Source organism: Cricetulus griseus, chromosome 2 (genome assembly GCF_003668045.3).
Source record: "Cricetulus griseus strain 17A/GY chromosome 2, alternate assembly CriGri-PICRH-1.0, whole genome shotgun sequence".
NCBI lineage: Eukaryota > Metazoa > Chordata > Mammalia > Rodentia > Cricetidae > Cricetulus > Cricetulus griseus.
In genome coordinates this window covers 234,458,159-234,474,476 of record NC_048595.1, presented here as the reverse complement: position 1 = coordinate 234,474,476, position 16,318 = coordinate 234,458,159, and the positions used below count along the sequence as shown (strand labels likewise).

At 38.8% G+C, this 16,318-nt stretch overlaps 1 protein-coding gene across 8 annotated transcripts in view; it reads right to left on the bottom strand.

The window, feature by feature from the left end:
* The window catches only part of Atp9b (ATPase phospholipid transporting 9B (putative)), a 189,670-nt gene that overhangs the window by 142,669 nt on the left and 30,683 nt on the right, over positions 1-16,318 (bottom strand). For all 8 annotated transcript variants that reach the window (XR_004768406.1, XR_003482992.2, XR_003482993.2 and 5 more), the window contains 2 exons: positions 11,005-11,063; positions 2,359-2,410 (listed from right to left, as the gene is read on the bottom strand). Coding sequence is in view for 5 of the 8 variants with exons in the window: in XM_035440311.1 (XP_035296202.1) it covers positions 2,359-2,410; positions 11,005-11,063 (111 nt within the window). In the remaining 3 variants the exon portion in view is untranslated. The remainder of the gene's footprint in view (positions 1-2,358; positions 2,411-11,004; positions 11,064-16,318) is intronic.

The window sequence follows — 16,318 nt, the reverse complement described above, 5'->3', positions numbered from 1 at the left end:
AGAAAAAGACAATGTGAGTAGGCCTTTAGCAAGTAATTAGAAATTAAAAACAAAACAAAGACCCTCAAAGGCCAGACCCACATCACTTCATGGATGAATTGTACCAAGCATTTAAAGAATACAACTTCTTCTCAGATTCTTCCAAAATGTAGAATGGGACAGAATAATCCCTATGGACACTAAGGCCAGTACTACTCTGATATTAAAATAAAGGCATCACAAAAAAAAAAAAAAAAAAAAAAAACACACACACACACACACACAAAGGCACTCCATAATTCCAAATACATCCTTTATGACTAAAGAGGCAAAAATCCTGACAAAAAAACCCTAGATGTCAAAACTAGAAAGACGAAGGTGCTATACATGATAACCAAGAGGTCTACATTCTTGCACATGCCCACAGCTAAGCAGCTCAGCCTCTCAGGAGATGTAGGCCTCATGGAAGCCCACAGCGCTGGGAAACACTGCTACTCCAAAGGTACCAAGTTATGAATGAAGCCTACTGAGAGACTGCTACAACGGGAGAAGGCCACAGCACATTTGTTAGACAGAAATGCTTTGGAAAAAGAGTACATTATCCTAATATTGCCAAACAGTGTTCTCAAAACAGAAACATTCTAAAAAGAAAATGTCTCTTGATAAAACTCAGTAATACAACTTCTAAGTAACTGGGATTAGAAACAGTGACAGGGTCTTAAGCCACAATAAAGGACAAACTTGTAACCATGATGCTTAATGATCTGAGGAGCACCTGGCCAGTCTCTACAGTGCTGGGAAAATAACTCACACTAAGTAACAGAAAATAAATATCAGCTCACAGGTCCTTTGATTACCATGGAGAAAGCTTTTGTCCCCATGGCAGCTCCTCCACAAGGTAAGCAACCACAGCACAGGACAGTGCTATAGACAAGAGCCTCTCTTTAGCATGACTCAAATATTTGTTTAAAAGCATCCCGCTTTGGGCTGGACAGATGGCTCCAGATGGCTCCGGTTAAGAGCCACCTTGCTCTTGAAGAGGATATAAGTTCCAGTCCGGGCACCCACATGGGATGGCTCACAACTGACTTCAACTCCAGCTTCAGCGGGACTGACACCCTCTTCTGGCCTCTCACATGCACAAGCCCATACCATTCAAGCCTGACTTTTAAGTACAGTGCTTCTCACAGGGGAAATAAATAATGAACTCTGAACCCAACCCAGGCCTTTGAAGGGTATTCATACTTAACAAATAGCATTCAAGGTGAACCTAAAAAATGAAAAAAATGACTGAGTTTTACAAGGTACAGGGCTGAAAGGAGCTAGGGGCATCCCTTGATATGCTGCCTCAGCCCAGGGACAGAAATAACAGAAGTGTGCCGACACAGCCAGGTCAGTCATTAGCACCTGGCCTAGAAGACACTGACAGAGATTCCCTGACTTTTCTAATTAGTCACATGAGAAATATTGTTCTTCCCATGAAGCCCATGGCAACGCACCAAGGCTCAAAATGTCTATGCCCCTATGCATAGTTCTTTCCAATATAAGAAAAGTGCCTAGGTACACTTGGGCTATCTGTGTGCTACCACACACAGAGACAATGAACTGGTCATGGCAAGTACCCATAACTACAGTGCAGGAATCCACAGCTAGATGCTGTTCTCTTCTGTAGTGAAAACGACAATTACTACTGTGTGTATGTATGTGTGTGCACGCGCGCGTGTGCGCGCGCACGCGCACACACACACACACACACACACACACACACAAAATAACTATTGTAAACCAGCAATCAAATTTTGAGTTATGCTGTTATTGAAGTAATTAGGTTCTCAAAACTAGTATGAATCACAATCTACTCAGGTAACTTTTCAAGCAATTACTAAGCACCAAAGTCAGATTAAAAAAAAAAATTGATATATATATATATATCTCAATAATTAAGTGTCATTTGGCTGGGTGTTGGTGGCTCATACCTTTAATCCCTGCACTCGGGAGGCAGAGGCAGGTGGATCTCTGTGAGTTCAGGGCCAGCCTGGTCTACAGAGCCAGACGACCTCTAAAGCAATACAGAGAAACCCTGTCTTGAAACCCTCCCAAAGTGTCATTTGAAATTAATTTAAAATATAAAAATAAATTTTATAGGCAGAAAACTTACTTTTAATTTTGAAAACAAAGCAATCAAATTAAGCATGGTGATTTATGCCTTTAATCTCAACATTTGGAAGGCAGAGGCAAGCAGACTTCTAGGCCAGTGAGTTTTAGGCCAGTCTGCTCTCCAGGTCAGGTAGAGCTAAACAGTAACACCCTGTCCAAAAAAAAAAAAAACAAAAAAAACAAAAAACCTGCAGCAATGTAAAAGAAAATATTAAAAGTTACCTGCTTTCTCTGAAGTTCTAAGAAATACCATATCTGATGGAATTCTTTGGTTCTGCAAAAAAGTAATTATTATTTGAAGATGTACATTAACATAATACTATTACAAAGAAGATATAGTTAATAAAGACAAATAAAATGTTAAAAAATAAAACTGTACTAAAATAGCTATTATTTATAGTATCTTAATTAACAGACAGTAAGCCATATACATGGCATTCAGACCTTTCTTGTTTAGAAAAGATTAAATATTATTTCCACAGCATCTTAATGATACATAATGCACAGTAGCATTGTCATGTAAGAACTGCATCCCCTCATTCCAAAATGCCCTGGAAAATGGACAGTGGATGTCCATTTTAGTGTCCAACACCAAAGAGCACATTGTCACTAAAATAATAAACATGGGTAAACAAACAAACTGGAGAATAAGCAAATTCAGAAAAGTCCCACAAATTTGAAGAGCTATTTATTCTCTTATTAGACAGAATAAGAAGTAACTAAAGGTACACTGCCATATTCAAGCATTTAACTATTATTAATGATAATACTATATTGGAAATGTTAAAGGAAAGAAATAAAAAGCTAAAGAAAAATACTTCACATAATTTCACAAGTTATATGATTTGAGAACTAAGTGAAAATTTGCATATATATCAAACAGAAATGGCTTACTCTCCAGATGATGAGTAATAAAAATGAGGAAGTGAGAAGGCTGAAAAAGACATGCTGTGAGGTACAGCTGCTCCTTCTAACACTAGGGAAAAAGGTGACTGAGGAAGAGCTCCAACAGATCCTCAGGTCAGGGAAGAAATCTGAGGCAACAGTCAACAGCATTTCCTAAATGAAAGGTAATAATTATCTGACAAGAAAATGAGTGGAACAATCAAGGCCAGCAAAGCATCAGGAGGAAAATACATGCAACATGGACACACTGTAACTCACCAGAACAGAACACAACAGGGAAAAGGGGAAGCTAAAATAAATAATGTTTAATAACTTTAGGAGTCGACAAGATTTTCCTCAAGTATATGGGGAAATGCTAAGGGCAGGCACTGAACCAGACACACAAGAGGATTAACTATAACCTAGGAAAAGAACATTAAACCACAGTGACTAAGACAGAGCGCTTTAAACTAGGACAGCCAATTATGCCAATGGAAAACAAGAAAATGCAGAACTAGACCCATTCATATGAGAACACCAGGTCCATGAGAAAACTAGCACTTTGGTCAGAAAAAAAAAAAAAAAAAAAAATTAGTCTTACCAAGAAACAGGTCAAAGGAAAGTAGATACTTACAGGGGATAAATGGAGATGATGCCTGGCCTTCCCAGTAATGCAATACAGAAACTGACTCAAACCATAGTTAAAATGTGCCAAGCAAGATAACAGAGCCTCTAAAAGTCGATGCGGGTCAACAACAGATGACTTCTCTATCAACACCACTACTAAATTATTTTGAAAAGAAAACATCTAACTTTAAGTGAAAAGATAACTAAACTGGACTTCCCTAAAAGTAAGAACCACCAGACAAAAAGGCCTGGAAACTTGCCAGCAGAGAAAAGTCCACTTAGAGGAAAACTCTTGAGATTTTTCCCAGGCTCTTACCCAAACAGTACAGAAAGATATAGACCATAACAAAAGTGACTAATTTACTAAGACACCAGAGAAACTCATATTAAAACTACACCTACAACACACATATCAGCAGGCACACTGAAAATGCTAAGAATGCCAAGGTTGGCAAACATACAAACACAGCACTTTTCACAGCCATGTGTATGACCTACCATGAGGAAACATGTTCATGCTTAAAACCCCTTTTCCTCCCAGGTATATATTGAGTAGCATGTCTACACAACAGATGTAGAAAGGTTCAGAAGTATAAGAAGCAACCTAACTAACCACCAATGGCAGAACGCATGAAAGCCACCTGTCCAAGGGCATTCCTAGTCCACTGAACCTTTCAGGGACCAAAAACCGTAAGTTCTAGAATACACACAAACACAGTCCCATCACTGCACTTATACTAGGACTACACTGTATTGACTACTGTAGATTACTATTATATTCTGAAATGGAGAAGTGTGAGTATGCAAAATGCGTAAATTTTTCCCCCCAAATTGTTTCAGCTATTCTTAGTCCCCCGAGTTTCTATGCAAATTATAGATGGCAGTAAGGTTTTAAAGATGGTGTAGCATGGATCTAGATGTCAATTTCAGAAGCACTGCTAGCTTAACAACCTACCCAAGTGTGCTGTTTTCCACTCACTATTTCTTTAACATGTTTCAATCACATTTAGAACTTTCTAAGTTACAACTTCTTCTGTTATATCTATTTTAAGTCTTTTTGTCCTGTGGATGCTAATGTGAATGCAATGTCAGACTATTCACTTTCCAAAAGCAGAGTCTTGTATTTTCCCCCATGCTGTGCTCATACATAGGATCCTGACTAGACATCCATTCAGGGTATCTGAACTGATTCTGATTCTGGCTGTCTTGAATGCAGATTAACATTCCTGTAGAGGACTGTGTTATCAACATAAATTAATACTTATTTGTGGCAAAGATACAGGAATCATACTTATATATGTGTACATATGTGAGTGCACATGCATGAGGCACAGTACCCGTTTAGCAGTCAGAGCTCCACCATGTAGGTCCCAGGGATCAAACTCAAGTTATTGAGCTTAGCAACAAGCATATTTTATCTGTTGAGCCATTTCACTAGCCCCAATGTACAGGAATCAAACTGTTGGATCATGAGACAGTTATTCCAGGTTTTTATTTTGTTTTACTTTCTGCTTTAGAAACTGTCAAGTGATTTTCCAGAATAATTACAACATCTGGTCTTCTCAAGAGATATGTAAGTAAATCATATCCTTCTTGCCACAGTCAATATTTGGTGATAATACTGATAAAGAATATTTTCATATGTCTATTTTTCATCTGTCGATCATTGGTAAATGTTTTCTTAGGTCTTCTGCCTAAGGTGAAAATCTCTTACTGCTCAGATTTAGTTAGGAGATTTTACAAATTTCATAAACAATTCTTTATTAGATATATAGGGCTCTGTAGGAGAAACTGTGGCCACCCTACCCAAGCCATGTCTCCCTGCCCCTGGTGCCCAGGCCAGCCCAAGTGAGCACAAGCATGCCAGGCAGGAACTCCCTCCCTGAGCCAAGCTGCCAAGCCTGCCTCAATGCCCAGAGACTGCTGACAGAAAGATACCTGACCCACAGACACCAATAAGCAAAGGACATGCAGCTGAGTCATTATAGGGCCTTGCGAGGGGGTACAAAGGCAGGTCTAACTTCCTTAATAAATGAGTCTGTAGCATGCTCTGCTACTCACTGACTCCCGGTGCCTGAGTCATTGGTGCTGCATCTTCTCACCTTCTCCCCCAAGGGATTTCTGAGCAGGGTAACCCTCAACATCTGTGGGGCTTGTGGATTGTGCTGTCATGGGTCTCAACCCCTCTTAAATCAGGGTGCATTCTTTTTTCCATCACTGCGACTGTTTTTCGTTTGGGACCTGATCTTTGCCTTTTGTTGCTGGAGATGCATCGTCGGATCCTATGTCGGTACACTTTCACTTTTTCTGTCTGCACCCTTTCAGACTCCTCTTCACTCTCGAGGTGCTTTTCAGCACCCCCTATTCAGTGACTTGTTCAGTGTTTCATTCAGGTCCTTGGTCCTCACGAAGGTGAACGCAGGGACCCTCCTTTTTTTCTGTCTTTTTTTTTTTTAACAGTATTATTTTTTTATTTTAATTAGAAAGATTATTTTACATGTTAATCCCAGGTCCCTCTCCCTCTCCTCCTCCCCTGCCCCCCCCCCCAACTAACACCCTACCTATCCCATACCCTATCTGCTCCCCAGGGAAGGTGAGGCCTTCCGTAGGGGGTCTTCAAAGTCTGTCACAGCCTTTGGATAGGGCCTAGGCCAACCCCCTTGTGTCTAGGCTCAGGGAGTATCCCTCCATGTGGGACGGGCTCCCAGAGTCCATTCCTATGCTAGGGATAAGTACTGATCCACTACAAGGAGCCCCATAGATTTCCAAGGTCTCCTCACTGACACCCACATTCAGGGGGTCTGATCAGTCCCATGCTGGTTTCCCAGGTATTAGTCTGGGGACCAAGAGCTCTCCCTTGTTCAGGTCAGCTGTTTCTGTGGGTTTCACCAGCCTGGTTTGGACCCCTTTGCTCATCAGTCCTCCTTCTCTGCAACTGGATTTCAGTTCAGTTCAAGGTTTAGCTGTGGGTGTCTGCTTCTACTTCCACCAGCTGCTGGATGAAGGCCATACGAAGGCATATGAATTAGTCATCCATCTCATTATCAGGGGAGGGCATTTAAGGTAGCCTCTCCTCTGTTGCTTAGATTGTTAGTTGGTGTGTTGGCCTGGTACCCCTGGTGCATTAGGTAAGAACATCTACTACACTTAGGTCTGACATGCTTCCTGTTTTTGTTCTAGCCTGTCTTTGTTTTAGACTTCATTCTTGTCTACCTCTCCGGCCATTAAGAGAATGGGGAACTTACCCTCCCACTGTAAGCAGCCTCAGGTGAGGGCATTAAAATCAGTATTGGTTACCAGGGGCCTTAAGGTTAAGGCCCCTGGTATAAGGCCCCTGGTAACCAATCTGGAGGAATTTTGGGATGAGGTTATAGTGGTGGCCCCCTGGATTTCTCCGGAAAACATGTGGGTATTTGACCTCTGGGTGTCTGTGCTTTCTTGCCAGAAAGCATGAGGTCAGCTCAGGTGCTTCCTTTGTCCCCATCCTACTAGAACCCTCAGGGTCAAGCTATCAATGAAAGACACCCTTGTACATACCAAAACTCACTCCCAGTGCCTGAGTGGTTGGTGCTTTTCACCCCCTCACGCAAGGGGTTTGTTTCTAAGTAGGGTAGCCTGAAACAGTGCTCCAAAGTTTTCGCCCAATACAGACTTCATAGCTTTTCTACTTTTTAAATGTTTTTATTAACGTTTTGTTTAAATCAGAGGACAATTTGCTATAGTAGGTTATCATCTTCCACATGTGGGCCCCAGGAATCAAACTCAGATGTTCAGGCTTTGCCTGCTGAGCCATCCTGCTGGCCCCTTGTATGTTTTGCACTTTAACTTCTATTGAGGGTTTCCTACCCGAGTAGCATATTTACACACTTTCCATTCCTCTCCCGCTCCAATGCCTGCCTCCAATCCCTCTCAAATGCATAATCTCTTCTTCAATTATTATTGGTACCTATACTTTAATCATGGCTCTTTCCAAATTTTTTTAAATTTTAATAAGATGCAATTACTAGATTTTTTAGTATGTGATATTCTTTTGATATATTATCTATGAATTATATTTTTATTTTAAAGGTCTATGTTTATAAAATATTTATATTTTAAAGGTCTAGGTTCAGGACATACTCTCCTGTGTTCTTTTTCTCTAAAAGTTTTACGTTTTTCTAGTAAGTTCAAGGTTGTCTTTTTAACCTATGGATGCTTTAATTTATCTTTTGAAAGTTTCCTTTTTATTTTTAATTGCTTTTGTACCTTTTTGAAGAGTGACTTGTGCTTATCTGGGTGGCCTATTTCAGGGTTCTCCTTAAGTTTTCATTAGTGTTTGTTTCCATCCCTCCTACTTGCACTACGCTGATTAATGTAGCTCTGTAACAGGCCTCCACATAGGAACAGAGATTCTTCCCACTGTGTTCTCCTTCCTTTTCCAGATTGCCTTAGCTGTGGCCAAACCTGTGCCTTTCTAAATTGTCTTTGGAGTAAGACTATCTGTGTCATTTTTTTTTCTTTAATTAGGGAGAGAAGAAAATGATGGGGAGCAGAGACGAGAAAGAAAAGAAAGACAGGGCAGGAAGAGGGGGAGGGGAGATGTAAGGAAAAGGAAGGGAAGGAAGCTTCTGGTGACTTTGACAAGATCCCTGTCAAATTTACAGGGCCTTTGTTTTTCAATACCAAAGGTCTATAAAATGCCATCCCCCAAGAACAGACCTATTTTCTGAGGTCCTCTTGGATTATTTTCATCAATATACTGTAGATTTCAGCATGCTTAACAGTTGAATTTCACAGGAAGGACATTTTTCATTTGTTTCCACATGGTCTGTTATTTTACAGAAGTAAGGATGTATTTTTGTGTGCTGGCCTTAAAGCTTGCCACCCTGCTGAATATACTGTTTTCAACTTGTATAGATTTTTTTTGGATTTCCTACATTCCCTAGCATCCCATCTGCAAATAAGGACATTTACTGTCTCCTTTCCCAATCTGTGCAACTTTGTCTTTGTTCTGTTTAAGAAACTAGAGCTGTTAGGTAAGTTAAGAGTGGTAAAAACAACATTCTTGTTTTCAGACAGGAGGCATCCATTTAACTCTGTGACACATGATGTTCTATAGGGTTCTCTAGGTATTTTTAACTACATGAGGCTCCTTATCACCAAGCCAGCAGGCTTACAATTATCAAGAGTGGGTACTGACTTAGTCGAATGCTTTCTGACACCCAATAAAATGATTGTATGATTTTTTTTTTCTGGTAAACTGATAGGACAGATCATTCTAGAATGAAACTTAAATCCTTTTGGTGACCATACTGGGATATGACTTAGAACTTTACTTATTATTGACAGCAATTGGTAAATGTTTCCTCAAGATTTTCCTGTCTAGTTTTCTTTTGTTGTAACTGTCCTCCCTCTGGTGATGGTACAATGATAATCCAGGCCTTATAAAATGAGGGTAAGTGTTCCACCCTAACTATTTTCCGACAATTACTGTATAAAACTAAGGTCAAATCCTCTTTAAAGGCCCAAGGAATGAATCTATACCTGGATATTTCCTTTACAAATGTTCTAAATTACGAGTGCAACTTCTCTGTTGTTTTTGTTTTACTTTTCATTATTCTACTGGACATTTTCCTTGACACCAACAAAGCAGCCCCAAACGCCACAGACCTTGTTTAATTAACTACACATCTTGCTTCACCCTACTCAAGTCAGTGAAGCTGATTTCATAAGTAGTAGCAGCACTCAAACATTCAGTATAGCAAATGTACTGTCGGGCCACTAGTACATGGAAAATACATCAACAGTAAAGTGAATTCACTTCACTCCTTACTTAAATTTTTGTATGGACCAAGCCTTAAAGCTGTTTTATTTTTTTTATTGTTCTTTCTGTCATTGTTGTTTATATGCATGCACTAGGAGTCAAGCTAAACAAAGCCTTGTACATAAGTGCCACATCCCCAGTCCCAAGTACAATATTTAACAAAAGGCATGAAGCTCTTCCATATTTCAAGTGTGGCATAAAAATATTATAGTTAATCTAATCTGACTTCAAAACTATCAGCTCTACTAATTACAGCTTAAAATTCCCTACAATGCCTACACTCTGTACAGTCACTAACATTTTTAGCTATTTCATAACTGCTCCTTTCCCTTCCCTTCTAAATTTAATATATAATATTTAAATTACAACAAAAGGTTCTTGGCATAGAGGAGGCCATGGGTTCACTGTCAAGCACCATGCAGCTGTATAATCAGCACAGCAGACATCTGGCCTATGACAGGAAGGAAACAAGAGTCTGTATGCTTACAGTCTTGCATAAGTATACAAAGATACCAGGATGGTCATACGCTGAAACTCTGTAACAGCGTAAGTAAGTAAAATCCATAAATAAAGCAGAAATTTTCCAGAAGTTGAATGGATACAGGCTAGTAATTTCTAGAATTTATACAATGAAACACTGTAGATGTTTGTTTTAGTATCCTGTGCATGCAGTGAAATCAGACCACATTGCCTGTATACAGAATAAAGTAACGAGAAGTTCATTTCTATGGGAAGAAGTACCTAGGCAGCCAAGATGTCAGCCAGTGCCACAGACTGCAGACAGCTCTGGAGGAAGGCAAATGGGAATCTGCCCTAGAGACTTTTAAAAGTCAACAAGGAATTTCCCAAGAATATAGATGGCAGAATAATACCTTCCAGAGAAGACACATTCACAGCACTAACATTACATACCCCAGTGGTGTGCATAGCGCCCATACATCACAGAATGAGGCAGAGATAGCACACCAGGAAAATGTCTTACAGAGAGAGACATACGCAGTGTACACAGGCCCTTACATGTCACAGACAAGGCAGGGACAGCAAGCACTCCAGGAGAAAGCCAGCACCCTGCTTATCCATCCACTCTCCATGCCTGACTTGTTTTTTTAGAACATGGCTTCTTTTATCATGGCCTAAACTACTTTTTTAGTGCTCTTTAGCTTTCATTCACTTTCTCTTTTTAAAATTTTAAACCATAAGAATTAGAGCCAATAATTATATATAATATAGCCATCTGAACAAGTAAATTCTGAAAACTGATATAGAATTAACATTTTGAACATAATTCTCAGGTCAAATGAGATACATTAAGCAATTAACACAGGTCTTACATTAAAAAATAGGGCTTTATCTAAAGACATTGAAATATACCTTAGCAAAACAGAGAATGTAAATATTTAAATTTAGTTAAAATACATCAAATCTTATAAACACACGTTAAGAATTAAAACATCTAGTTCAACAACTCCTCCGAAATAGAAGTTACTTGCAATTAAGCTAATATTAATGACTGATGTACATACAGATCTAAAATATATTAAAAATGCATCAACCTTTTCCACTATGATGAGGTCTCCAACTTGTATGTCTGAGCTCTTAACTTGCACTTTACCTTAAAAGAAAGAAGAAGTACAATCAACTCAGGGAAACAAAGAACACCAAGAGTAACTTTTGATAAGTAACACTTTAACATAGTTCTAGGGCCAAAAACAAATCAAAATTTTAAAAAATTAAAACCAGAAATTTGTCTCTCTTCATATTCAAGTTATACTTTAGATACACAGTCACACACAATCTTGTTACTAAACTACTCAACACAATTAAGTAGCCCTAATAATAGCAAAAACAACAGATCAAGGGTTTCCTCTTGAAAACTGGGGTAAGTATCACATGTGGAAGGTTCTTCACACAGTCTGTCAGTGTTTCAGTTCTCAGTGAAGTTAGCAATGGTCACGAGCATTACTAAAAAAATAATTTGGTGACTGAAACTGAATATTATGGAGATGTACAAACCCTTAATCCCACAAATTACACTGGTTGGCACAAAACACACAGAGAAAGTAACGAAAATTATATATATATATATATATGTATATATATATATATATATATATATAATCATCATTCACTAGTATCTTTGCCAATATAGCACAGAACTGAAAACTGACAATTTCACTACTAAAAGTATCCGCTTTGGATAATTTTTCTATGTACATATTTGAGTAAATTCTTAATATCTGTCTACCTAATATGGAATAGCTACTGATAAAGATGAATATGTATTATACTTGAGTAACTACAAAATATTATGTACAATGTGATGATAAGCAGATTATCAGAAAACTCAGGCAAATCATTCCCTCCTCCTGTCTCAGCCTTCCTCTGCCTTTTAGGGCAGCCAACCACCCAATGGGTCCGTTTTCATAGCCACAGCTCTATCACACCAATAGGTTTGTTTGCAGCTTTTACACTCATTTTATTCTAACTGCCAGCAGAGTTGGGGCTTTACCAAAAACTAACATACCCAGATTTATTACTGAATTTTACTCCTATCAAATTCTTATTAAGACTTATTTCCTAAATACCTCCAAAGAAGCCAAGTCTGACACCACTATTTCTGGAGTTGCTTTGTTTAGCACATGGGACATCTTTACTATTAGATTTTCCTGTGTTCTTCAATGAGGCAAACCAAGAAAGGCTACAACCACTTTTTATTCATCAGACAGCAATGCTCTTTTAGAATTATATGTAAAACAAATCTTACCATAGCTTCCCAGTCAGTGAGTGTAAGTCTAAACACTGGCAGAAAACACTTACAAAATAATTAGTCCTTTAATCACTGCAAACATGGTCACGCTAATCTTCCAGCCAGTTGTTCTCACAGCTAAGTATGAAATAGTAAGGGTTGCCACGGACTTTTTGGCCTCTCTCCACGGAATCCCTATGCTGTCTTTCAATTCACTTTCTCTCCTGGCCAGCCAATTCACTTTGCCTTCCTTCTGCCTTTTTACATTTTAAATAATACACACATTTAAAAAGACAGGAAAAGAAAAGAAAAACCTGTAGTTAAATGATGTAATATAGTACAATGTTTAAAATAATTTTAAAACATAGAAGGCACATCCCTTTTTTTTTAATTCTTTTATAGAACCCTTAAGCCCACAAAAGGTTGGCTACATCACTGTATGGTAACAGACATAACATGTATGCAATGGCCTTTAGTATTCAGACATGCTATAGTGACTGCTTTTCATTTCTATGGAATCAGTGATTACATGTTTAAGGGAAAAGTTTATGGTGAATAGTGTCAAGAGCTCTGAGACATTAATAATTCTATGCTATGAACAAAATATTACAAGGCTAAGCTGGTCATAGTGGTGTATGTCCATTGCCTCCACCACCACTCAGAAGGCTGAGGGGGGGAGGACCACTTGACCACAGGAGTTTGAGGTAATTGTGGGTATATAGAAAGACTATCCTTTAAAAAGCAAACTATAAAAGGCTAAACATTAAACCATATAGCATTTGCCTAAAATCTGCCTAGTTAAAAGTTCACATTTTTATATTTTGAAGATTTGGTCACATTGTTTTCATTTCCTGGACAGTTTAACCTTACACTCATGAGGCTGCTTTTTTATTTGGTAACTTTGTCCCTATAGAACAGGAAGTTTCCTTCCATTGTCTGGCGGGGAACCCTCTGGGCACTAGAGGAGCCACCTGCTCTACAGTCACCATATGACAGGTCACTGTGCTGCCAAGGTACAACGGCTGAGCGGCCCTGCCAGAGAAAAGCATCCACGTGGCTTATCCCAGAACTGAGCCTTCCTCTAGGCAAAGACCAAGGAAACTCCTTACACACATGCCCGGTCTCTCAGTTCCAGGGACACTCTTCATTTTAACCTGTATATGCAGAACATAACTCAAAATAGACTCCACTGTAATTTCTCTGCTTCAGTCTGAATTCCCAAGAACTGAAAACCTAGACATTAGGCTTATCTCGCCCTCAAACTTCCACTATTTGACATAACTTAGAAAATAATTAAGATTTGTATAATAATATACAAGTTCTTTATAACTGACCTCAAATCAGTTTTTTGCCTTTTCTCAATGTCTATTCCTGTTTTCACTGCTCTGTGCCCACCTAGTACCTCAACTCTACACCTACATAGTGCTCTTTGCTTACTCTCACCCTGCACTTGTCCCATTAACAAAACAGCTCTATCCCAGAACCCTTGATCACACAGCAAACATAATTCTGTAAATTTACAGTGACTCAAATCAACACCAGGCATATTTTTTACACATTGTTCGGGCAGGTTTTATGTTAACTTGACGAAAGCTAGAGACTGAAGAGAGGAGGGAGCCTCAGCTGAGGAAATTCCTCCATGAGACCCAGTTGTATGGCATTTCTTAATTAGAGATTGATGGGGGAGGGAGGGCCCAGCCCATGGTGGGTGGTGAAATCCCTAGACTGGTGATCCTGGTTCTATAAGAAAGCAGGCTGAGAAAGCCATGAGGAGCAAGTCAGTAAGCAGCACCCCTCCATGGCTCTGCATCAGCTCCGTCCTCCAGGGTCGGAGCTGTTTGAGTTCCTGTCCTGATCTCCTTCAGTGACGGACAGCAATGTGGAAGTGTAAGCCAAATAAACCCTTTCCTCCCTAACTTGCTTTTTGGTCATGGTATTTCATTTCAGTAACAGCAATCCCACCTAATATAAACACCTTTAATGCTTATATGTTTAACTTTAAATGCTATATTCAGTAGCTGAATAGCTTTAAACTTCAGAATGAGTGATGTGCTGTGACATGCATACCTATCTGGAAAAAAATATTTTCAGTTGTAATAATGTATCTTTTACAGCTCAGAAGCATCTCTTACATACAAGCCTGAAAATTAAAAGAGGAAGACTTCTGGCCCCATGTGGTGGCCTGTGTCTGTAATTCTAACACTTGGAGGCAAAGACAGGCTTATCTTTGTGAGTTCAAGGCCACTCTTGCCTGCACAGCAAGTTTCAGACCAAATAGGACTGCATAATAAAACTCTATTGCAAAACAAACAAAAAAGATGAAGATTTATGTTTTCAGTACCTCTTATTTCTGACTGTGAGATGCCATATTCTCCCTTGGCTAGTTGATTGTAACTGGGTTAGAAATTGTTATTTCTGGAAGTCAAATAATACTGGTCTCCCTACTAGCTTCGCTTTAGACAAGACCTCTAGAACAAGGCTAGGACACAAGGAGCCACCTAGGTCACTTTTCTGGAGCTTCAAGACTGCTTTTGTTAAACCACTTTACATGGTCCTACACAGGTGTCTGATGAGTACCTTTTAATATCAGAGGACCCAAAACACCACCCATAGACCATACCAACACCACCAATTTCTGAAAGTGCACTTTCAGTATCCTCATCCTTTACTGCATGAATAGAAGTGTTTGTGCAATACTTAGTTGTCCAGTTTGCATAAGGGAAATCTCTCTTCCTGTACAGGCTTCAGTGGAATAGCATCTGAGAACCATGGATGACGGCAACAACTAGTAACTCAGTCACAGACAGGAGAAAGAGAGACAAGTAGCAGCCACATTTATGGTTAACTCCTGTGCAAGGTGGGCAGCTTATTAGAGAGTGAGTGAGGCAAAGAGCCAGCTCAAAATTCGTTCCAAAAGACAACTAATATTCTACTTGGACAGCTTGTGCTTCCAAACAAAGTGTTTTCAGAACATTAGCATATTTAAAGTAAGAAGAGGCATTCCTTTACAAAAGCAGTAACAGACCATTTCCCCAGCTCCCTTCCATCAAATGTGCTTGTGAACTGCAGTAATATATTACAACCATGGCAAAGCACAAAAGGAAGCCACCGCCACTGCCATTCCAACAGGTCTCCTCTGTAGCTCACAAAAGCACTCTGAGTGATGGTGACAACACTAGGAATGGTGTCAAAGCAGAGATTGTTTGCATTTCCACGTGTAAAACTCTCACGTCTTCCATCACTGCTAGTGGTAGCTGACATTAAAAAAGGTGTACTGCTATCTGCATTTGAAACAGACCTGCTGACACTGTTTTAAAGTATGCTGAGCTCAAACACTAGAGAAGTGGAGAGTCCATAAAAGTAATGTCTTCCTCAACCTTTTATTTTTATTCAGCTCTGATTTAATACAAAATACCATCTCAAACACATATGGCCATGCTGTTATCCATCTAGTAGACACATGAAAACAACCATCAGACAGCTCTGCATGGCTAAGAAGATAAAATCCTTTGGAATTCCAGAAGCTAATTTCTATTTAGTATGGACAATGAAATTTTGCTTTCTCCATCAAAAAGTTAACTATTTTTATAAGCAGTTGGTTTTATATTTTAAAATTTTATAATGATAAAACATAAATAGTAAACTTTTTTCTAAGGCAGTTGGTTTTATATTTGAAATTTTATAATTATAAAAGATAAATAGTAAACTGACTTGCTTGCTAAGTAAGTGTGGGGGTTTTGGACTACAGATAATCTATTTTTTTCCTGAAGCCACATGATACACTGGAAAAATTCTAATAAAAGTAATCTGGCCAATGTTGTTTTTTGACTTTCTATTATTTGACTATATAATAAATTGGATTATTCTCATATATTTTAAGCTCATATATTCTCATGTATTTATGATGAAGTATTAGTAAAATGTACTCAGTCACAAAGCAATGTATTATTTAATTAAATCATTATTAACTGGTGATTATTGTAAGGTATTTAAAAAGGACTACCTCATTCTGTATAAAATAACAGAGTTTGAAATTTAATTAATCTCAATACAAAGGTTCATAGACATTTTCTATTTCTTCTTACAAAGTCCTCAAATGTCCCAGGATCTGGCAGCATATG